The 22016-nt window shown below is 35.0% G+C and overlaps 3 protein-coding genes across 5 annotated transcripts; 1 reads left to right on the top strand and 2 right to left on the bottom strand.

The window, feature by feature from the left end:
- Window positions 1–830: 830 nt before the first annotated feature.
- Window positions 831–2138, top strand: LOC103484386 (chlorophyll a-b binding protein of LHCII type 1). Its single transcript, XM_008441437.3, has one exon. It carries the CDS (start codon window positions 1004–1006, stop codon window positions 2018–2020), a length of 1017 nt encoding a protein of 338 aa, XP_008439659.3. The 5' UTR covers window positions 831–1003; the 3' UTR covers window positions 2021–2138.
- LOC103484387 (probable starch synthase 4, chloroplastic/amyloplastic) lies at window positions 1169–11233 on the bottom strand. 2 transcript variants are annotated; one of them, XM_008441438.2, is made up of 16 exons: window positions 10863–11233; window positions 8753–8948; window positions 7735–7816; window positions 6593–7643; window positions 6468–6519; window positions 5927–6049; window positions 5746–5821; window positions 5488–5672; window positions 5229–5423; window positions 5088–5159; window positions 4701–4907; window positions 4091–4216; window positions 3695–3844; window positions 3451–3512; window positions 3283–3358; window positions 1169–3191 (listed from the first exon to the last, which is right to left on the bottom strand). In XM_008441438.2, the coding sequence occupies exons 1-16, from the start codon at window positions 11000–11002 to the stop codon at window positions 3009–3011; spliced, it is 2976 nt and encodes a 991-aa protein (XP_008439660.1). In that variant the 5' UTR covers window positions 11003–11233; the 3' UTR covers window positions 1169–3008. The 2 variants fall into 2 exon arrangements, with proteins under 2 accessions (XP_008439660.1, XP_008439661.1); XM_008441439.2 differs by lacking the exon at window positions 10863–11233 and having other exon boundaries at window positions 8746–8894.
- Window positions 11234–12472: 1239 nt separating this feature from the next.
- Window positions 12473–18817, bottom strand: LOC103484388 (protein REDUCED WALL ACETYLATION 3). Of its 2 annotated transcripts, none has more exons than XM_008441441.3 (17): window positions 18356–18817; window positions 18171–18221; window positions 17572–17663; window positions 17223–17366; window positions 17074–17130; window positions 16917–16989; window positions 16453–16611; window positions 15709–15858; window positions 15305–15560; window positions 14588–14703; window positions 14406–14492; window positions 14219–14307; window positions 13978–14040; window positions 13821–13877; window positions 13293–13389; window positions 13032–13190; window positions 12473–12862 (listed from the first exon to the last, which is right to left on the bottom strand). In XM_008441441.3, the coding sequence occupies exons 2-16, from the start codon at window positions 18201–18203 to the stop codon at window positions 13035–13037; spliced, it is 1629 nt and encodes a 542-aa protein (XP_008439663.1). In that variant the 5' UTR covers window positions 18204–18221; window positions 18356–18817; the 3' UTR covers window positions 12473–12862; window positions 13032–13034. The 2 variants fall into 2 exon arrangements, with proteins under 2 accessions (XP_008439663.1, XP_008439662.1); XM_008441440.3 differs by having other exon boundaries at window positions 12473–12870; window positions 18356–18816.
- Window positions 18818–22016: the final 3199 nt, after the last annotated feature.

A 22016-nucleotide genomic window follows, 5' to 3' on the forward strand; every position in this document is an offset into this window, starting at 1 on the left:
TCATTAATGTTGTTTATATACATATTTTAAAATTAATTCAATAACAAGTTTAGTTCTGTTAGCTTCTAGGTTTGTATCTATTTTATCTATTAAAGGTATGTTTGGGCTTCAGGTTGGAATGGAGTAGAATTGAATGGGTTGGGGAGTAAATTTTCCATTCAACAAGTTCAATTTCAAAATGGCTAATAAGTTTTGAACTCAATTTTATTTTCAATAAATTCCTTAATTTTTTGTTCCTTGTTTGTAAACTATCGACTTATTCGATATATTTTAAAATTGAGGTATTTTAAAAAAATAATACAATATTAAAATTATTTATAAAATATAACAAAATTTATGTATAGTTTATTTGAAAATTTTACATTGTTTTGTATATAGTTTCATTTTTATATTATTCCTAACCATTTCCATTTAAAATTATTTCAATTATTTCTTTTATTAATATAGTTGAAATTTCATGGATTTATTAGACACATGATTTGAAATTGTATGGGTTTATTAAGTATTTTCTAACACAAAATTGCTTCCGCATCGTTTTCAATTCATTCATTAATAGAAGTAATTTTTTAAAAGAACCAAATTTGCCAAATTTTGAGTTCCATAAGGACTCTGAAAACTCATTATGTCTATTACTCTTCACTAATTGTAGAGACTTAAATTCAAGATAAGAGACACTAATTGATGATAATTGCCCAAAAAATAAAAATAAAAATGTTTCTTCCCCATCCTCAACCTCCATGAATTCACAGAGCCCAAAGATCAATTATTGGGCCCCAATTCCTACTCATATATACCTTACAGTCCCTCAAAGAAATCTTAGGAAGTAATCAATTTCTATTTATTCAAGATGTAGCCTCCCAAAAGAAAAATACATCACATCAAATTCAAACAAAAATATCTACAGCTAGCAAAACCTCAAACCGTTAAAATTTCAAGCCACATAAATGAAATTTTCATCTGAAAAAAAGGACAATCTATCTAGACGTTAAATTTCAGCCCTAATATGAATCTGAAGCATTTGGTGGACGAGAAAGAGCCATGTAGGAATGCATCAAACAAAGGAAAAATCTTTGAACTCCAATGGGATTGCAGATACAGATACCAATGGATAAGAATCTGTTCTCTTTGCCCACTATTTAAACTCACCAAACCCACCAGTATCTTCCTCACCACAAAATACATTCCACCGTTGATCACAAGCCTTATTCCACCACCTCCAACAATGGCTGCTTCTACAATGGCTCTTTCCTCCCCATCTCTGGCCGGCAAAGCCGTGAAACTCTCCCCCAATGCCCCTGAAATTCAGGGAACTGGAAGAATCACCATGAGGAAAACTGCCACCAAGTCAGTTTCCTCCGGCAGCCCATGGTACGGCCCCGACCGTGTCAAATACTTGGGCCCATTCTCTGGTGAGCCACCATCCTACCTAACCGGAGAGTTCCCTGGTGACTACGGATGGGACACTGCTGGACTTTCAGCTGATCCCGAGACCTTCGCCAAGAACCGTGAGTTGGAAGTGATCCACTCCAGATGGGCCATGCTTGGAGCTTTGGGGTGCGTTTTCCCTGAGCTTTTGTCTCGCAATGGTGTGAAGTTCGGTGAAGCTGTGTGGTTCAAGGCTGGGTCTCAGATCTTCAGCGAAGGTGGGCTCGACTACTTGGGCAACCCCAGCTTGGTCCACGCTCAGAGCATTTTGGCCATCTGGGCTTGCCAAGTTGTGTTGATGGGTGCCGTCGAGGGTTACCGTATTGCCGGCGGCCCGCTCGGGGAGGTGACTGACCCCATCTACCCAGGTGGAAGCTTCGACCCATTGGGTTTGGCTGATGACCCAGAGGCCTTCGCTGAGTTGAAGGTTAAGGAGCTGAAGAATGGAAGGTTGGCTATGTTCTCCATGTTTGGATTCTTTGTTCAGGCTATTGTTACTGGAAAGGGTCCATTGGAGAATTTGGCTGATCACCTTGCTGACCCAGTCAACAACAATGCTTGGGCCTACGCTACAAACTTTGTTCCTGGAAAGTGAGAAATACGTAGAAAGAGAGAGAGAGAGAGACTAAAGAGAGTTTCTATGGTGTTGAATTATTATTTGTGGTGGTATTGTACATTAGTTGAAAATGAATGAAGTGCTTTTGTGCTGCTAATTGCGTTTGTTCAACCATTTCTTCTGATTTAAAGAATGGACTAAGTTAGTTAATTGTATAGACATTACTCATTACTTATTTTATAGATAAAAACTAAACAGACACCCATACTATCACTTCTAATAACTCAAATACATATAATTTTTATTCATGAACTATAAGGTACACTTTTAATTATCCAACATCAATTAACTAAACACAACTCAAATGGTTTAAGCATACATTCTTAACAAAGAGATAGAATTCAAAATTGAAATCACCCACCCTACATATGTTGATAATCTCAAAATAATAATATAATCATGGAGTACTAACAAAAACAAAAACAATTATTTATTGTTGTAAAGATAATGTGTTATATTCTACTGGAAAAAAAGAATCAACCAAATAATGAGAAAATGGCTGGTGCAGGTCAAATCGAACAAGAGTGAAAAAAGGGGACAATTATATTCCAATATTCAAATTAAAATTTCCGAGTATAGTACACTATTTAACAAAATATTATCTACACATAAGAAGAAAAAATGGCCAGCTTTCCCGTGGCCTTATAGCAAGAAAGCTGTTCAATGAGTATGATTTACCGCCATTGTCATTATGCTAACCAAGCAACAGCTCTTTCCTTTCTCTAAAAGGGAGGATGAAATGTCCCGTCCGTTGCCACAAATATGATGTTATCAATTGACCAATTCAGAGGTTTCATGGAAGCATATAGCATAAAAGCATATGATTGAGCCGCCAAATTGGTCTAAACTTCAGTTTCCAAGGAGAATTGGATTCACCACAATTGCTTAGGCAATCTCACATGCAACTTCAGAGTATGGATAACAGGATTGCCCAGAAAAAAAAGAAGGTAAAGAAGTATTAGTTTCCTTACGCTCGACCTGCGGCAACCGCTCTTGCTCGTGCTACTGACTTTGAATAAAGTTCCTCATACTGTGCAGCTGAAGTTTCCCAGCTGAAATCTACGTCCATGACCTTCTGAACCAGCTGCTGCCAACTACTTGGGTTGTTTAAGTAGTGGCTAAAGGCACGTTCTAGTGCACTATTCAACCCCTGTCAAAATAAATATAAGTTATCAAGGGTGAGGGCTGTGGGGTCATATCATGAGATAACGTTCAGTTAAATTCGTTCTCTGCGGTGGTACCTGTTCGTCTGGAGTTAAAAACGTATATCCATTTTGAAGCTCGGTAGGAGTTGTTTCATCGTCAACGTCAAAGACACTGCATGATGAACATTGAAATCATTAAAACACAAAAGTTCCGAAGAAATAAACTCAAATAAGTAAGAGATTTTACAAGATAAGGTCATGCACCTGTCATTTAGTCCGCCAGTTTTCCGTACAATAGGAATAGAACCGTATCGCATTGCAATCATCTACAAAAGAGGGGAAAGTGTTATCAAATTCTAACTTGGTCAATGTATTATTTGTCAAATGACACAAACGGTGTACTCCTATGTGAGTGGCCAGACATTCATTATTCACTGTTCCTCAGGTCGACCCTCGTTGTTTCTGGTTAAAAATTAGCTCGAACTAGGTCAGATATGCAGCTTTTTACCTGAGTGAGGCCACATGGCTCAAAGATAGACGGTATGATGAACATATCAGATGCTGCGTAAATCCAATGAGAAAGAGACTCGTCATAAGCCAACACCAACCGAATTTGATCATGACTCTGGAAGTGATTCGCAATATCCTCAAATTCCCTCTGCATGGGCAAGAATGTAGTCGTTATAAGAGGGCATTAATTACACGAGTGCACGAAAATCAAATAGAAAGGGCAACATTGTGTCAAGGTCAGATCAAGAATATCTCAAATGACAAAGAAACCAGTAGAAAGGGTATCTGCGTTTTTGTAGGGAGAAACAATTGTGATCGTATCTTAGCCGCCGCTATAAACAGAATAATAATTGTATTGAATTTTTTGTACGAGGCACATAAGTTAGTAGATAACCTGAATATGAGGAACTGGGCTTGAACCCAGAAGAACAAACTGTCCTCCCAGCTCCAACGTTCTGTATATTGCGTACCTGATAAGATGTATACCCTTTTGGGGTACCAATCTTGTAATGCAGCCCACCTATTGCAAAAAAATAAAAATAAAAAAAATAAATCCATCAAAACTCCAATTTCATTATGCAGCTTTGTTATCATATCCCAACTACTAAACTATTTCAATAATTCTGTCCTAGGTCGGTAAGCTAAATTATACTATGCTACGCTGCATGCTGACAGGTCGAGTGGAATCAGAATTATGATATACATTCAGAATTAGTCATAAAATGGTGGCCGAATAAAATTGGCATACCACACCGCTATTGTAATAAAATAATTAGCTCAATTTCCAAAAGGGTGAAGCGAAGCTCCATTTTACCCAACACTAGGGGAACAGATAATCATGATGCATATCACATGTCGTGAAATGACGTACTGTTATGTCAGTCTCAAGGTAGAAAATGAAGCACAATTAAATCCTAGATTGAATAGAAAACAAAAGGGAATTACAAAATATTTGAAAACAGAAAGCACCGATCACATGATTCATTCTCAAAAAATGTAATTACCAGAGGTTTTCTGACATTAGATGACAGCCCTAGATGCCTTCTTAAAGCGTCTTTATTTTCTGCCTTCCCCTGAAGATCATTTGCATTATATTGGACTTTGATAAATGAATCGGTCGAAGGATTCCACACATCAGTATCGATTCCATTGAGAATGCCAAAGAACTTTTTAGAATGAAAATTAAGCGTTGAGTGAAGACCATGCCCTCCCTGTTAGTCCATACGGATGTCAATCTCAGTGCCGCAGAAGACTATCAACTTTAACCAAAAGAAAATTTTGTACGCCTGACTATAGTTAAGCAAAACCATAGCAGTGAACCGGTAAATTCTGTGGTTGACGGTCATCCTAAAATTTCTATTTATATAAGGTGACTTGAATGCAAATCATACCTCAGCTCTTCGCACCTCTTGAGCATAGGTAGGTGATACTGTCGTGACTATATTAGAGAACACAACTGCTCCCTGAAAAACAATGTCAATCATAAAAGTTTGCAATAAATAAAGAGATAGGACAGTCTGTAAACACTATACCTTTACAGGATTGATCCTTTCATGAGAAGAATTATCCTGTAATCTGTCTTGTCTGTTTAGCTGGTCAACATCAAGACCGCAAGAAGCCAAATCTGAAGCAGGGGCAGTTCCCTGATACTCGAAGTTGTGGCAAGTAAAACATATTCTTGCAGAATTCAATCCCTTCGGGTAATACAAATCCCAATATAATGGTGCCTGAGAAAACAATTAAAGTCAGTTGCCAAAATATAGTATGATTAACAGACATTAAAAGTCGTACAATGAAGGCAGTTTGCCAATCGTGGCAATGTATTATATCAGGTCTCTTGCCAGCCCGAAGAAGTAATTCAAGTGCAGCACGGCTGAAATATGAAAAACGTTTGAAGTCATCATGCTCCCCATAATATTGAGCCCTCCAGAAGAACTTATCAGGGTGATGAGGTTCGATAAAGTAAACAGGAAGGCCTGCAGACGTCAAATTGACAATTTAAGAAAACATTAATAAAAATAAAAAATTAGACAAAGGATAAATATTTACCTTCAACAGTCCCAACCCATATCTTGTTTTTGAACAGCCGCCCATCAAAGTAGGACTCGAGTACCACATCCAAAAGCTGTAAAGCAATGGAAGTACCATATAACATTAATAGAACACCAAAATAGCACACGAGCAACGGTTATCCCTTCATTAGTTTCATAAGTCTCAATCATAGGCATACCCTCAAATCTTTAATACGACTGTACTCCATGCAATCATATTTAGGAAGAACAATTTCCACAAGGTGCCCTCTACTTTGCAGCGCTTTGCTGAGACCAGTGATGACGTCACCCAAACCACCAACCTTCAAAAGAAATTTCATTCCTTAAACTACTTTTACTCTCGACATAAGAAATAAAAAAAAAAAAACAATTTAAAAGATGCAGAATTTCATTTTCAAATGCACAGTACATTTGAACCACAAATAGAAAACAAAATACAAAAACAACTTCGACAAAACAGTAATAAATATATCATGCGTTTTAAAAGCCTTTCCTCCTCGAGTAAATTGACATTGTATTTTAAATTTACTTTAATGCCAAAATGTTGGCATTCGACAGCAACCAAAGTAGGATAATTCCTCTCCTGTTTGCTGTGAAAAGAGATAGAATAGAGCAAATGGAAGCTTACGACAACTAAAGAGAACTTCTACTTTGTTCTCAAGTTTAGAAAACCACATTGTAGTTTGCTAAAACCCAAGAGCAATTGAGCTAACAATTCACCTTAGCGACTGGTGCCATTTCTGCTGCAATGTGGATGACATAGAGTCCCGAACTAAAAATAACAAGAATACTGATTAAACAACAGTTTCTTCTGAGGCAATATATTCAAAATTACAGTTAGGTACCGTTTTTGAGAAGATGTCAAACTAAGAAACAAAGCCACAGCCTCAAGTTCATTTTTTTCCTTGCAAGCCATATAAGCATCATAAATACGTGCATCCCTCTTCCATGCCATCTCTTTCAACAGTTTAGCATCATCACCAGATATCTTTTCCTCAAGTAACCAACCATCTATCAATAGCAATAAACGGCTCCAAAACTCCCAAGGCATATCATTTACAGGCTCATCTGTAGCTGTTTTCTTGCTTGCTTTTTTTATAGTATCGAGTGTATCTTGAAACTCCTTCACTGATTCCTGATATAATTTGATATAAGACTGTAATTCCTCGTCAGAACTTTGAAGGCGATCCTCCAATAGATCTATCTTTTGTTGCATTAATTCATTGTCCTGCTGAAGCTTTTCAGAAGATAATTTGAAGACGTTAGCTTCTTCAAGGGACTCTTCCAATTTCTCAACCTTTTCTTGAAGCTCTTCGTTTTGTTGCAAAACACGAATAGCTTGATCTGCCTGCTTGGTTGCCTTATCTAGCAAAACTTGCAAGTGTTCTACTCTATTCCTTAAGTCCATACATTCAGCGTTCAGGTCAGACAATTTTGAACCATCTTCCTGAGAGGTTGACAACTTAGACTCCAAGTCCTTGAGCGAAGACTCCAAAACTGACCTTTCTTTTTCCAAAAATGCCAGATGTTGATCAGCATTCTTAACATTGCTCAACTCTTCCTTGAGTGTTTGTATATCATTCTTTAGGACAATATTTTCTGATTTCAGTAAATGAAGCTCTTTGGTAAGAGAATCAATAGGAATATCGTTCAGATTTCCATTCATGCTCTGTACGGTACCACTACTGAAATTTAGCTGCTTCTGCAACTCTTCGAATTGGTCTTCCAAAAGTTCCACATGTACCTTCTCTTGGGCAGCCACTTCAATTCGAGTATCAGTTTCTGCCAATCTCATTTCCAAACCATTGATTTCTCGCTGCAATTCCTCCTTCTCAGAAAGGATTTTTTCAAGATCTTCGAGGGCCCGTACCCGGGCTTGGTTAAGTAGAAGGATATCTGTAAGATATCAACAATTTCATACAGAATGTAATAGACAGGACAGAGACAAATAAAAGTTTTTAAGATTAAAAGGGGAAAAATAACTCACTTTTCTCTGCACTTTTTATCATCCCAATCAAATCTTCAAGTTGAACGCCTTTATTCAGCCCTTCAGTGTCAACTTCCCCGGTCTGAAATTTCAGAAGACTCATTCAATTGTCTGCTTCAGTTATCAAAAGTCCAGACTAAACGATAAATGAACTTTATTTTTTATAGGAGAACCCATAGGAACATTGTTCTGATTTCCAAGCAGCAAACCAATCAAGGTCGCTCTATCCAGTATCACTACCACCATTGAAATTCAGCTGCTTCTGTAACTTTCCAGAAGGCTTTCAAGCAGTTCCATTTGTACCTTCTCCTGGGCACCAACTTCAATTTGATATCAGTTTCTGCTAATTTCATTTCCAAGCATTCATCTCTCTCTGCAATTCCTCAGCAAGGGTTTTTTCGGGATCTGCGAGGAATGAACTTAGATTTGGTTGAAACCGAAAGGAAAAAAATTCAGAACCGATCCTTAAATTGAAGTTGCTTCCCAGGAGAGTACAAGGGGAACTGTTGGAAGACAAATCAGACAAGTTCCAGAAGCAGCTAATTCTCCATGTTGCTACTGAACAGAGTGACCCAGGTATGCACAGAAATCAAAAGGTTCTGCTGATTCTCTTATCCAAGACCTTCATTTATTAAGCACAGAAAATGTTGCCAATGTTATGTCCTTCGAAATAAGACATTGATAAGAAATAAAAGAATTATCTTATATAAGCATAGAAATGAGAAGTCCATTTGGTCTCTGCTCCCCTCGAAGGTTTTTGTAACCCATTACATTATCTTTTGAGTTTGTCATAAAACTACTTCCTCAAATTAACCTAGTTAGAACTATAACGTTGGAATCTTCTATTAATTCCTAATTAAATCAATGCATGGCTCAACAATTTTTTACCCTTAAGATTCCCCTCTCTCAAGCGCCAATTCTGTTGGAAGATCAAAGATGTAAACATGACAATAATCATAAGCAAGTGCAGTTACTTTATCGAAGGTACAATTTCACCAGGAGCAGTCATACCACTTACTTCTTTCTCAGTGTTATGCTGAACAGCTGAGCTAGTGTTAAAAACAGCACTAGACAAGCTCTCCTGATTTAAAATTGGAACTCCCTCCACCACATTTTCAGAGCCAGAGTCCTCATCATCATTTGGATGGAAATCAGCATGGACAGACAGATGTTCATACGAGGCTTTCTTCAAATATTTCCTCTTGCGTCGAGAACTGTACAGAGTTTATATTCTATTAGTTGAATAAAGAATGTCCAAGAAACTGAGAAAACCATGTATCTATTGCATTTAGACATACAGATGAGCACAACAGGAGTCGACTATTCTTTTTCGTATCTTCAGTAAAAAGTTGTTTCTTATATATATATATTCATCTCTAGTTTGAGGTATACTTGGTGCCTTGAACTTTCCTGATACAGTGTGCACGCTGAATTGGTCAGTTACTGGATAGTCAAGCTGTTTGTTAGTCCTAACCAGTTGGTATACTAGCAGCTAATTGGCTATTTGGTTAGCTAGGCATCTGTTAGTTGCACCACTAATAAATATACCAGTGCTTAGGTTGTAAAAGACGCATTCTTCTCATCAACAAGTCACATTTAGGGTTTACAACAAATTGTTATTAGGGGAACCCTCATGACAGAGCTTGATGGTTGAAAAAAGGACAACCACCAATTGAAGAGAGCCAATTCAATCAGGTAGGGAGTCTAAAGTGAAAGTGGAACTCCACCAAAATCTGCAAACCATTTTCTCACCAAGAACATCAACTGAACATTGCCGAGAAATTTGATCAAAGTTGAATGTATAATGGGTACACTGGATAGATAGTTGGATCAAATGGTTTTGAACTTTATTAATGTACATAGTCGATGAGAGCATACAAATAGCAATAATAACAATCTACATCAAGAACCATAAGAATGACCTATACCAGCAAGTGACACCAACAACCAACCCCAGCCTCAAGAATGTGAAAATAAAGGACTTTTGGTTCAAGATTCCATTTCTCACCATGCTCCTCAACAGTAATGAAACCAAAGAGGTACTATCTTGAGGGACATGTAGAAAATCCCACGTTGGAAAGAGGATGTCATAGTCTCTAAAACATACATAGGTTACTTCTCTTATTATTAATTGATATTAAGATAAAATCTCATGCTTATCAAATAGCAACGAGACCAAAGACCCCATGCCAAATGCACGTGTAATTGATCCAAATAAAAGAAGCAGTTTAGTTATCTACAAACCAAACTCGATATGATCCAGTTACATATGCTGGTACATTTTCCTCCTTTCCAAAGTTCAAACAAGAAAAGTAGATAAAGATTTGAACCTCCAACCTTTAGGAAGATTACTGACGCCATGACTATTTGAATTCCGCTCAGGTTAGGTCTTTCAAATCTTAAACATGTACTACCTTAAATTTTCAAGGTAGTTCATAATACACCCATTATCAAGTCATGGGTTATTGGAATTAAGAAATCGATAGCTACACTTCTAAAGCTATTGTGTATGACTATAAAATAAAAAATAAATATAAATAAATAAAATGTAGGATAATAAGAAATTTTCAGAAGTGCAGCTCCCCTGAGGCTTTCAAAAATCTAAAGAATTGTCTGCTATCTAACGAGAAAGCAAAATCTAAGAAAAACTTTAACCAATCGTTTCGAGCTTCCAGTTCTTCTGGATTGCTAACGTGGTTCGATGACTGCATCCTACATGGAAAGAGTAAAGTAGCCGAACTTCTTTTAGTAATATATTGGAAACCATTCTGTGGTTTTTCTCTACGTGATATTCGTTGTGATTTGCCTCGTTTTATGGAAAAAAAAGAAAAAGAAAAAGAACTCTCGTAAAAACCGCAATTACAAAAGAAACTAATGACAAAGACATTCAGAGATTGTCCAATTGATTTGAATTATAAAGAGAGTGAAAAAGAAAGGCAAGAAACAAGATTAAGTACTTTCAGATAAACAAGGAACGCAAATAAATGCAAGTTAGCAAACAAAACTAAAACGAAAATCAAGAATCCAATAAGAATCAAGAGGAAATCCAGTCCTACGTCCAACAAATTGCAGACGTCCAAATCAATAAAGAAACAAGAATAAGTAGCAAAGGAGATTGAAAACAGCACCTGAGACGGCGAGGCCGCATTTTACATGAAGTATTAAGCAAACAACGAGAAGAGTAAGGAAACTGTGGATTATCCAATACTTTTCCACTCAAAGAACCAAAGCCAGAGCTCAGAAACAACGTCGAGAGCTTCGTTGCCATTACGCTCAAACTTCCAATAACCAAAAGCTCTCTCTGCTATCTCCAACTCCAAGTATCAATACACCATTGAATCCTCAAAGAAAGATAGAAATATCAAACAATTGCTTCGCCAATACTTCAGTGATCATTCAGAGTTGCGATAGAGATGAGAGAGATCCAGCAGTTCGGCGAGAGTTCAGTTCATTCCATTTCAACTTCCAACGAATCACAGCGAGAAACTTGAGAAAGCGAGAAAGTGCACAGTAATGTATATAGCACGTATTCTCATACGTGAGAAACTTCTCTTCCGCACGTGCCACCAACCCAAAGGCCAAAACAAATATAAAGTATCAGTAACCTTATCTCAATCCGACGGTAGTGATGCGTTTTGCGAGATCTAAAGAAAGCGCTGATCATTTAAACTTTTGACAAATTGCAAAATATATTCCTTTACTTTTAATTTCGACATCGCAATTAAAGTCTTGGAGCTTTGATATCTTTTTTTTTGGTTAAAATTTCATAAAACTAGCGTTGATTGTACGATTTAATTAGGACTGATTTAGTAAATTAAATAAATCAAATTTAGCAAATAAGAGAGGTATTTTTACTACTTAGGAAGTTGGTGGTTATTAAAAGTTTAATCATATACACATGCACGTGTTAGGAAGGTCATTCAATTGGTTAAGACTTTTCATTGAAATGGTTCAACTCAACTGCCTAACATTTTGTAGCTAAACAAAAGGAAAGTGAGAGAGATGTTTGGTTCTAATTTGAATTTGGACGGATATAATAGTTCACTCTCAGTGGTAATTTATGAAAATAAAAGATTTTTTTCTTCTCTTTATAAAAAATATTCAAATTTATTCTTTGTCAACAATTATTTTCCCGCAACCTTGCATCACCGGTCAGTGTTACTGATAACAAGCACGGAACAAGTAAACATTTCGATCCATCACTCTCAACTTCTCTTACAAGTTTTGCGCTTTCACTTGTATTATGTAATTTATTGAAGTATGGAATGGTAAAAAAAAATTGTTCTATGAAGCAACTCATTAGAGAATCGATAGTTTCCAGTTGAAATATGAAAAATTTTGTGGGTTTAGAACCAGCCAAGAACGTCTACTGAAAAAAGACAGTTGAATACCTTGCCCACAATAGAACGTCTATAGCTTAGCAATCGCATACCCTTAACTTAGCTAACCTGAATATAGTAAAGTGGTTGCTAATCAAATGATAACAATCGCATACCTGTGAAAAACGACCTACTGCTTTTGTTATGGGTCACTTACCTTCAACGGTTGGCAATCTCTAACCATGGCGTATCCGATCACTTACCTCCAATGGTCGGCGATCGCATAGCCCTCTAGTCAGTAGAAGTACCATCCAGGGGAGTTAAGATGCCAATGAAATTCTAGAGATGGTAAAGTAATAGTGATGAGATATGTCTCTGAAACAACCTAAATTGACCGTTTTCCGGCTTGCATGAGGAAAGAAGTGAAAATGATGAATGCATTAGAAACAATAAAGTTCAGCTGATCATCAGATAACACATCTCTATGCACAGGAACCGTCATTTTCTTCATTTCTTTGAAGGGGAGATGGGATAACAAAGAATGAAATGATACATTGATGACAATATTACAAAACCTTTTCCTGTAAAATTAAGGGCTCTACGAAACTCCAGGAAGACACAATTGGCAACTCATCCGCCTTAGAAGCAACTGAGAGGTCTTTTTCCCTCAACCACCAGAGTTCTTGTTTTCATAATCTATCAGCAAGCAATAGCAATGTCCCTCCAATAAGTCTTCCCTTTTGGTCGAAAAGCAAAAATTCAATATAATTCCTTTCTATATGTCTTCAGTCTTCATTCACTAGTTTGGCCTGTAAAACTAATTAACACAAATTATTAACGAGAAGTAGCTGAATATGGAGTTTGAATAAATCTCTAAGTACCAAGTATTAAACATAATCATCAGCATTGACAAATCCAAAATCCAACCTTTATGGATTTTTAGAGTAAAGGAGAACGCATTGTAGAAAATGGACTTACCATTTAATGAGGGATGAGAAGAATAACCAGCGAGATGCAGTATAAACATACAGAAATTGCAGCTCCAGCAAGGAAATTATGCAACAACCGTCTATTATCTTTTGTAGGTACAAAAGTTGTCTTCAGTGTATTGGTTAACTCAAAAATTCGGAGGGAGACCTGCAAAAAAGAAAAAAGTATAAATATTCAAGTTCCATCACAAGTGTTGTATCAACCAATGCTGGCCCTGGAAGAGAAGATTTAGACTGAGAACGTTCTTACTATGACATAGATGGCAGTTGTAAGCATGAAGTTGAGCATGGGGTATTCCGGAATGATTGAGAGAAGCCACTTTGGCTGCCCATTAGGCACATTCGATCTGTACACCACAAGCATCAATTAGACTGCAGCTACAGTAACTAAATACAGAACATTCCTCAGAACTTTTCACTCGATATTATTTCTTTTGGTAGAACAATATCTGTGGAACAGTAAGCAGGATATTTAAACAATTTACAAACTTGAAGAAATAATGAAAAAATCACCACGTACATTTTCTTATAATTAAAAAAAAACATATATTTAACCGTTCAATAAGTTGATTTTGGTAAACAACAGAAAACAAAGGATGGTTTCCACAGTGTGTTAGTAACTGCTTGAATGTGTAAAATTAAGAACTTGTGAACAAATGTCAATTATCTGCCATAACAAGTTGATAGAGCAATTTGTATTTTCCAGGATTTAATGAAGATTATAGGCTTGAGTAGAAAAGGTGAATGGCAGAGTAGTTAGAGAATCATCTTAATGTACCTTAACCATATGTGGAACTGTGAAATATACGTCTCCAATGTTATCTTGCCAAGCCATCTAAACAACACAATGATCAACAAAATGAATGTGCAAAAATGAGAACCGATGCAATTGACTCGGAGCTTTATAGTTGACAGACAAAAGAGAGAATACATACGCAAAGAGGGTCAAAGAGTAGCTTCGCAATTGCTGAGTAAAGTTTCGCAAGCAAATGTAAACACTGAAACCACATGAAGCAAAAGAAAAATTAAGATAGTGGCCATTTCAGTGGGACCCAAATTCCGCCTTTGCAAGCCATCGTGAGAGGACAGATTGATTAATGTAATTACAACATTATAAATAAATTTAAAAAAAAAAGAAGAAAAAGAAAAAGAAGAAGTAGAAGAAGAAAAACTCACGTTATGGGAATCCATGATGTGTAGGGATGATATTTATTGTAAGTCACTTTGTCTAGCTTGTAAATGCACTCGTACCACATATAACCAGCCTAGTCATGGAAATCAGAATAAGATCTATTGCGCTGAAAGTTCGAAAACGGACCATCAAACCTGAGCAGATAAAAGCACTCCAAATTATGCCACTTACTATTACAGAAAGAGTAACAATGCTTGTCTTGATCGAAATTCTCTTCCTTGTTTCAGCTTCCTCCAATCTCTCCATCCATTTTTCAACCTGGAATTTCAGAACATTCAAAAGTTAGCTTCTGAAGGAACAAACGAAGACAAGATCCATGAAACTCCGATGTCATCAAATGTTTACTAATTTACATTGGGGTGATAGTATGCATATATCATGCCAATGATCCATATATAGCGATCTAGCCCAGATCTAAAATGCCACTCATGCAGTCTGGGGAGATCAACTTTTGCAGGATCAGTATAACCTGTCAATAAAAAGAAAAGAAAATAAAATTTGTTATACTTCACATAGTCAGATCAGCAGGATAAGTTGCTTTGCAACAAAAGAATACCAAACCAACCATATTCCATATATTATGGAATTCACTAAAATTTATTATTAATAATATTTTTAATATCCGTGAGTGTCAAGACCAACTTTAAATTCAGTACAATTCACAAAATAAACTTAGATAAAACACAAAAAAGACTAGTTAACCAATCCATATATGGAAAGGGAAAACACATCTTGGGCAAATGTTTTTCTTTTTCCAATCAATGTATTCTCAGAAATCACCTTTTTTTTCTCCAGAAGAATGGGGTTTCGGTATTTTCAAAATCATGGATAAGTAATTTCAATGCGTGCAAATATCAACTTTTGAATGCTATTCAATCACAAGTCTCTGGAAATAACTTCTAAAACAAAAACAGGAAACCACATTCAGAATAGCTTCACACTTGATTCTATCAAATTAGGTGCACACCCTATTAATTTACATGCCATGATTTGAGGAAGATGAGCACGTTAAATAGAAACTAACTTCATACTTCATCTGTTGAAGAATTATAAAAAAAAAAGGAACTAACCTAAAAGGAACGTAAATGGACTCCAGATTATGTAAAAAACTCCAGGAATTTCCCAAACTGCAATAACCACAAAGAAGCAAGCAATAATCTTTCCAATCATCACTGATCTTATCTCATTGTACTTGTTAAAGATTCCGAGAGCTCCATACACCATGAGAGTAAAAAGTGTGTGCATTGGACAGATGTAGTACAGCATGTAGTCATTGTTAAGAACAATACAGCAAAAGGCGACGAAAAAATTTAGCCGCCACATCATCTGCATCACAAATTAGAAAAAGTCAAGCGCCAGTATCCTAGGAGTTCGGGGTGGAAGTTCCAGAAAAACTTGATTGGTGAAACGATTGTGTAGTGCTAGTTTTTCTAGAAAAAAGAGAAACAGGGGGGGAGTGGAGGCAGGGAATTACCTGAGCAAAGCGTGCCAGGCTAAAATCCTTTCTGATATAATAGTAGGAAAAGTTTCCAAATCCAGTCATCCACACATAAGCAGCAATAAATACCCGTATAGCATTATAAATTTCAGTAGCAGCAAAATAATGGTACATTAAAAATAGAACCTGCAAAAACCCAAAAAAAAAAGTGTGAAGGCCATCATAATGTTGCCAAGCATAAGAAACTGATTGATATGTACAAAAGAGACCAAAAAGCACATGCTAGAAATGCCCGGGCACAAGGTCACTTCAATCAGACAAATATTGAAGTTTTAAGTTCTGCAATAAGAACAAAGAATCATTTGAGTTATATTACATGGTAACTTCTCTTTGGAAAATACCATTTTCTTTTTCCATTGCGTGGAGATTTCTCTTCATGATACACCTATCCATAACGTTGTGACCTAAAAGATCCGAACACCATATCTATCTTATAAAAATAAAATAGAAATAACTACATCTAAACTGTCCTAACAAAAGTTGAAGCGTTGTACAGAAGAGATGGGAAACCAACCAGACTAATCATCCTGCATTTTTTATGTTTGCATACTTATAGGGTCTAGAAGAATATTGCTCATTCAGAAAAAGAAAAAAATGAGCTTAAGTTAAGGCAAGACCACATCTTTTGACAGCTAGAACTGCTCAAGAAATAACAAAGAATCATTTAAAACTTAAACTTGCACCCATGGTTTCATAAAGTCGTGTTCGTTAAGAACTTGCCTGCATCCACCCTTTCCATTCCTCTGTTTGATGCCGATTTAGGTAAAGTATTGCTTTTCCAGAAAATGCTGACTTATCAGTGTGTTTCTTCAAAGATGTCATTGCAGAAACAATGATGAGAAGGATATAGAGAAAGAGAAAGAGATCCCGGTTGTAATTCTGCTCAAGACAAAACCAATTAGCTTGCTGAACTAAATTCCATCAAAACCATATATCAATAAGTATGATCAGATTCTTTCTTATTCTCAAAGAAACACAGTAATGTGAGCGAGCTGTCAGTTAGATTATATGAATATGTATTAAAAAAATGGTTGAAATCAAGTCCCAATATAATTTTGCATGGTGCAAAAATTAGTGCAGGTAGTACCAAAAAAAAGGCAGGACGGGAGATTATATGCATGATACAAACATAAAATCCAGATATTGGAATCCATAGGACGAGGGGTAAGATCAAGATCAAGTACCTTAGTAGAATCTCCCAGTATATTTGTGCGGTCACATACATAGAAATAGGCAAGAATTGCACCAAATTCAGACCTACATATGATGGTCAATGAGTATATGGTCGTAAGCTACCAGTTTTTGTGTCACTATCATCCAAATGTTTAATTAACAACTTACAATGCTCTCAGTGTAGCCCGGTTTTCCAGCAAGAAGGACTCGTCCAATGTCAAAAACCTAAATTATAAAAGTATGAGAAGGATGGTATTTGAAGATTGTGTGAGAAAATGAGATATATATACACATATATACAGGAAGTAGGAAATGACCTAATTAAGTTTGTTTTAATTGATGAACTATTAAACTTTGCAGAGGCTGATCTTGCAAGGCCTCCTTCCAGCAGAGCAGCCTCATCATCTTTAACTTTATCTCCTTTCTCCTCGGCCAATTCAACAAGATTATTGTCTGAATGACTGTAATCAAAGAAAGCACCAAATTCAGAGCCCCACAACCAGATGACTCGATAAAAGCATTAAATCTGACAGATGCAATAGCCTAGTCATTCAATGAATTCAAATTTGGTGACAAAGAAAGAACTGAGTTCCAGCTCAGCATTTCAAGAATAAATGAACCAATCTATATCACCATTGATAGTGGGCAACGAAGAAAATTACTCACACTTTAGAAAGAAGTGGAGACTTCTGATACTCTAGAAACTCTGAATATACCCAGGCAACAAAAATTGGAATCACGCCCAGCAAAAAAGAAACCTGAAACATAACAATAACTTTTCATATCACTAACAAAAGCAAGTGTCTGATTAAAATAAAATAGTAATAATAAACATAAACATATGGAGAGGACGTGGATTTATTTCAGTGTATGTTCATGTTGAGTAGTTTGTAGTGTTTCCATAATTAGCTTTTCTGCATGTGGCATCTAAACTAATGTTCACGCCAAGTTTGATATAAATACATTGATTCCATCCGCATGATGAAGAAATTAGGCGAACACTTCACACTAATCAAAAAGTAGAACCTTTGACAGCAAATTCTCAAACATTATTATTACCACCAACTCATTTCATAGACACAATAAATACTTCCCCGTCCGATGAAATTAATAAGTATAATACCATATACGGACAATTACACACTAATCAGCACCAGGAAACAACGAGCTCAAAGTTCATTCAGAGTAGAGAAATAAAACTCCTCAACGATCAATCTACTCAACAACAAAGTAGTTAAGGAAGATTGCATGGCGGTAAATTATACCTGGCCGGGCTTAATTCCCTCCAAATCCTCCATTAAAGATCCTGTAAAAACCTGTAAAATTCGAACTGATCAAGAAAAGGAATCCTCGCCGAACATAGAATTACACAAAATCTCAAACTCCAAAATAGCAACAACATACAGAAAAAGACCCAGAAATGAAAATGCAGATCGATAATGGCACATACCACGAATACAAAAGCGCAATCGGATGCAGAAACGAGAGACTAACAACACATCTGGGATAAAATTAGCGAGAAAAAACAAGAAACCCTAGTTGGGTAGTTGGGCAAAGATCGAAATCCAACACTCGCTGTGATATAGAAGAAGAGGAAAAAGAAGGGAGAATGCCTTTGCTTGAAGATTGAGTAAAATGTTGGAAGGTGGGTCGTTCTCCACTTATGTTCTAGGCCCCAAGAAAGTCGATAATGGGTCGTAATTGTTGTTGTTGAGACGGTAGTTCTGCAGTGGGTGGTTTGTTGTTTTCACTGTTCCACAGATCTTGCGATCGCCATTACCAATTCGGTTCCGGTAAGACGACAATATATACAGTTGAGATTTTATATAATGCTTCGCATTTCCCAAAGCTCACCGGCGAATCGGCGATTTTATTTTTTTTTAATTTTTTAAAGTTTATTTTCCGGCTACAGATTGAGAAGTTATTAATGCAACTTGAAAAGAAAGCGACGATCGAAGAAACGTAATTTATGCGCAAATTTTACATTTTTGGTTTTTAGCTTCGTCACCTTTTGGTTTGACAATTTTTTTTTTTATTATTTCAGATATATTTATTTTATTATCGCAAAACCTTAGTGTAAATTATAAAGAAATTACAATTAATTTAATTCTCCAATTTTTAGGGTTCGATTAAAAAAAAGGTTGGAATATTAAACATAAAAATTATTTAAATTTATTTTGTCCTCTTTCTTATTTGTGGTAATTTGTTTTTTCCTTAACTTTTTAACTTTTGAATTGTAGTCTTTGCATTTTAAAAGAGAATTGTTTTTCATTCATTTTAAAAATATTTATTATAGTGTATAAACTTTAAAAGGAAAATAACATTTTGGAGGGTAAAATTTTGTTTGTCTATCTAATCTAATCTATGTTGACTCAATCATCAAATTCCACCCATTTGAATTAAAACAAATAAGATATACATTTGATATTCAATTTAAAAACCTATCGTACTATACAAAACTTTTATATGATTGAAATAAACAATATTTATGCTAACACGTTAGTAACTAACAAATTTATCGTGTATGCATACATATATGATGAACTATAAGAAATATCTACAAATATAATAAAATATCACATTTTATTTATGATCTAATTATAATATTTTGTTATATTTGTAAATATTTTTCTTTTATTAATTTAAATGATATGTATATTATATTGGATGGAAAACCTCTATTTTTGGTTAATATAGTCAGCCTAGTTATTTGTTGAAATTGGGAGAGGCATTATTCTAGTTTCTTTTATGTTTAAGAAAAATAAATGATTATTGTTCGAAAAAATGAATAAATAAGAAATATTCCATAAACATGCAATAACTAAAATTGAATGTGAGGGACAGTCAAATATATTCATTCCTTATTTATTATCGACAACGATTGCACCCATCATCTAGGGCATGATGACTCAAATAACTACATCTTTTTTTTCAAAAAATAATGGATTAATTAATTACTTGAAGACCTACGTCTTCATTATTCTTTCAAATACAATATAACATAACATTTGGAGTTGTTGATTTCCCTTTCTTGTGTTATCTAATATTTTTGGAGTGTTTACGTTTAAAATTTTAAAATATGAAAGTTACGTTACTTTTAAATTAGTAAAATTTTATGTATAGGAGTCGATAGAGTGACCACTAAACTAACTATAGGTATTAGAAATTATATAGTTTTTTTTTATATGTATTATATAAAGACAATAAAGTTAAGGAGCTTCATGAGCCTATACTAAATTTGTCGGTGTTCAAATTTTTCATTCATAGCATGTAAATTAACGGGATGTGTAGGTACTAATTTGATAGAATCAAGTTTGAAGTTGTTCTGAATGAAAAATATTTTATGTAATAATTTAGGAAGAAATTTGATGAACTCTCAACCTGAAAGTTTAAATGTGAGGGCACAACCAATATAACAGAACTATAATTTAATTAAAATAAAACTTTATTTAATATATATTTTAATCTACACTTCAAAATAATATTAAAATATAAAACCGATAATGTAAAGGGATACGTGCCCTCTGATCCCTTAATAATTTCGTCCATGAATGAAGAATACGAGAACGTTAAATGAAAACTCATGTGTTGAAGAATTAAAAAATAAATAATAATAATAAAAAAAAGAACTAACCTAAAAGGAACGTAAATGGACTCCAGATTATGTAAAAATAACACAAAATATCTATGCATGAAATATTTAAAAAACAATCATGAAAAGGAAAAACATGCATAAAATAACTTCTATGCAATTAATGCTTTGAAATAAAAACGATGGAAAACATGAAAAAGAAATTAATGTATGCAATTGATGGTCTAAAAGTAAAATGGGAAAAAAAATGAATTTTAAAAAGGAAAATAGAAATTTGACCAGATATCTATATTCGAAAAATAAGCGGAATGAAAATTTATTTTTAATAATTTTTTTTTTTATGAATCCTAAATAGTTTACTTTTTTCTTTAAATTTAATGAAAAATAATGATAAAAAAATGTTTCTCTTTAAAATACAATAAAGTTATTTTAGTCGATTTCTTTACAACTTCCAACGCAACATTTGGAAGAATAGTTTGTCCAAGTCAATTTTAACATAATTCAATAAATAAGTAATTAATTATCTTTTATTAAGAAAATAGTTCGTATCAACACGTGTTAAACTATGCATGATCAAATCAATTATTTAGTAACTTAAACCTTAAAACTTCCATAAAAATTTTAGTTTATATTTTCAATTCAAAAGTTTCTATTTGAATAAATATACACGAATCTTATAAATTTATATATTTAATTTATAAACGCTCACAGGTGAATCAATTAACATTGTTCACACGAGATTTAGAAGAAATACGTAGTTTGTGGAATTGAACTTTATATTGATTTATATGGTGTTGTGGATATAATATATAATATTTGCTCATTTGATGCTTTCTCTCAAATACAATTTAAACTTAAAACTTGTTTATATTCGATCTTAAGGAAGTTGGAGTTGCAAGTCAATTCGAGTTTCAATCTTTTAGAATTCAAGAAAAGTTTGATCTTCCAAATCTTCAATCTTTCGGTGATGATCTTGACGGTGATAAGAACTTACACGTCTTGAGAGTTTTTTGAAGTTTGAATCTTCGCTTCAATTCTTCCTTCAACCAAATATCTTCAAATGAATGGAAATGTCTCTATTTATAGATCAGAATCTCTATGGGCTTTTAGGTGGACTTTGACCTATTTGCTTGTTTGGATGAGCTTGGGTTTGGGTCCATCTGTTTGTTGGGCTTGGGCTTGGGCCCATCTGCTGTTTGTTTGGGCTTGAGCTTAGGCCTATTTTCTTGACAGGCTTAGGCTCGGGTCCATTCGCTTGGCAGGTTTGGGCTTGGATCCATTTGTTTGGTGGGCTCAGACTTGGACCCACTTGTTTGCGCAGACTCGGGTCTATTATTCTTTGCCCCAATTTTTCTTCAGGGGCGGATATGAGAAAACTTTACTACCCAAATCCAATCAAATTATAATCATTATAATTTTATTATTATGACGTGACGTGATTTAATTAATCGAAATTTTTTAAATGAACGAACACTCTCGATTAAAACATTTTTTTAAAAGGATTCATGTAAGGAATCCT

Source organism: Cucumis melo, chromosome 8 (assembly GCF_025177605.1).
Source record: "Cucumis melo cultivar AY chromosome 8, USDA_Cmelo_AY_1.0, whole genome shotgun sequence".
Lineage (NCBI taxonomy): Eukaryota > Viridiplantae > Streptophyta > Magnoliopsida > Cucurbitales > Cucurbitaceae > Cucumis > Cucumis melo.

Excerpts from the sequence above, each read along its gene's own strand:
- LOC103484387 (XM_008441438.2), bottom strand. The coding sequence starts at position 11,002 with ATGGCAACGAAGCTCTCGACGTTGTTTCTGAGCTCTGGCTTTGGTTCT. Across the intron at positions 5,160-5,228 it reads AAAGGATCAATCCTGTAAAG|GGAGCAGTTGTGTTCTCTAA; the intron begins GTATAGTGTTTA and ends ATTGTTTTTCAG. Across the intron at positions 4,217-4,700 it reads CTAATGTCAGAAAACCTCTG|GTGGGCTGCATTACAAGATT; the intron begins GTAATTACATTT and ends TTTTTGCAATAG.
- LOC103484386 (XM_008441437.3), top strand. The coding sequence starts at position 1,004 with ATGAATCTGAAGCATTTGGTGGACGAGAAAGAGCCATGTAGGAATGCA.
- LOC103484388 (XM_008441441.3), bottom strand. The coding sequence starts at position 18,203 with ATGGAGGATTTGGAGGGAATTAAGCCCGGCCAG. Across the intron at positions 13,878-13,977 it reads TACTCTTTGACCCTCTTTGC|ATGGCTTGGCAAGATAACAT; the intron begins GTATGTATTCTC and ends TGTGTTGTTTAG. Across the intron at positions 13,191-13,292 it reads CAACTGCCATCTATGTCATA|GTCTCCCTCCGAATTTTTGA; the intron begins GTAAGAACGTTC and ends TCTTTTTTGCAG.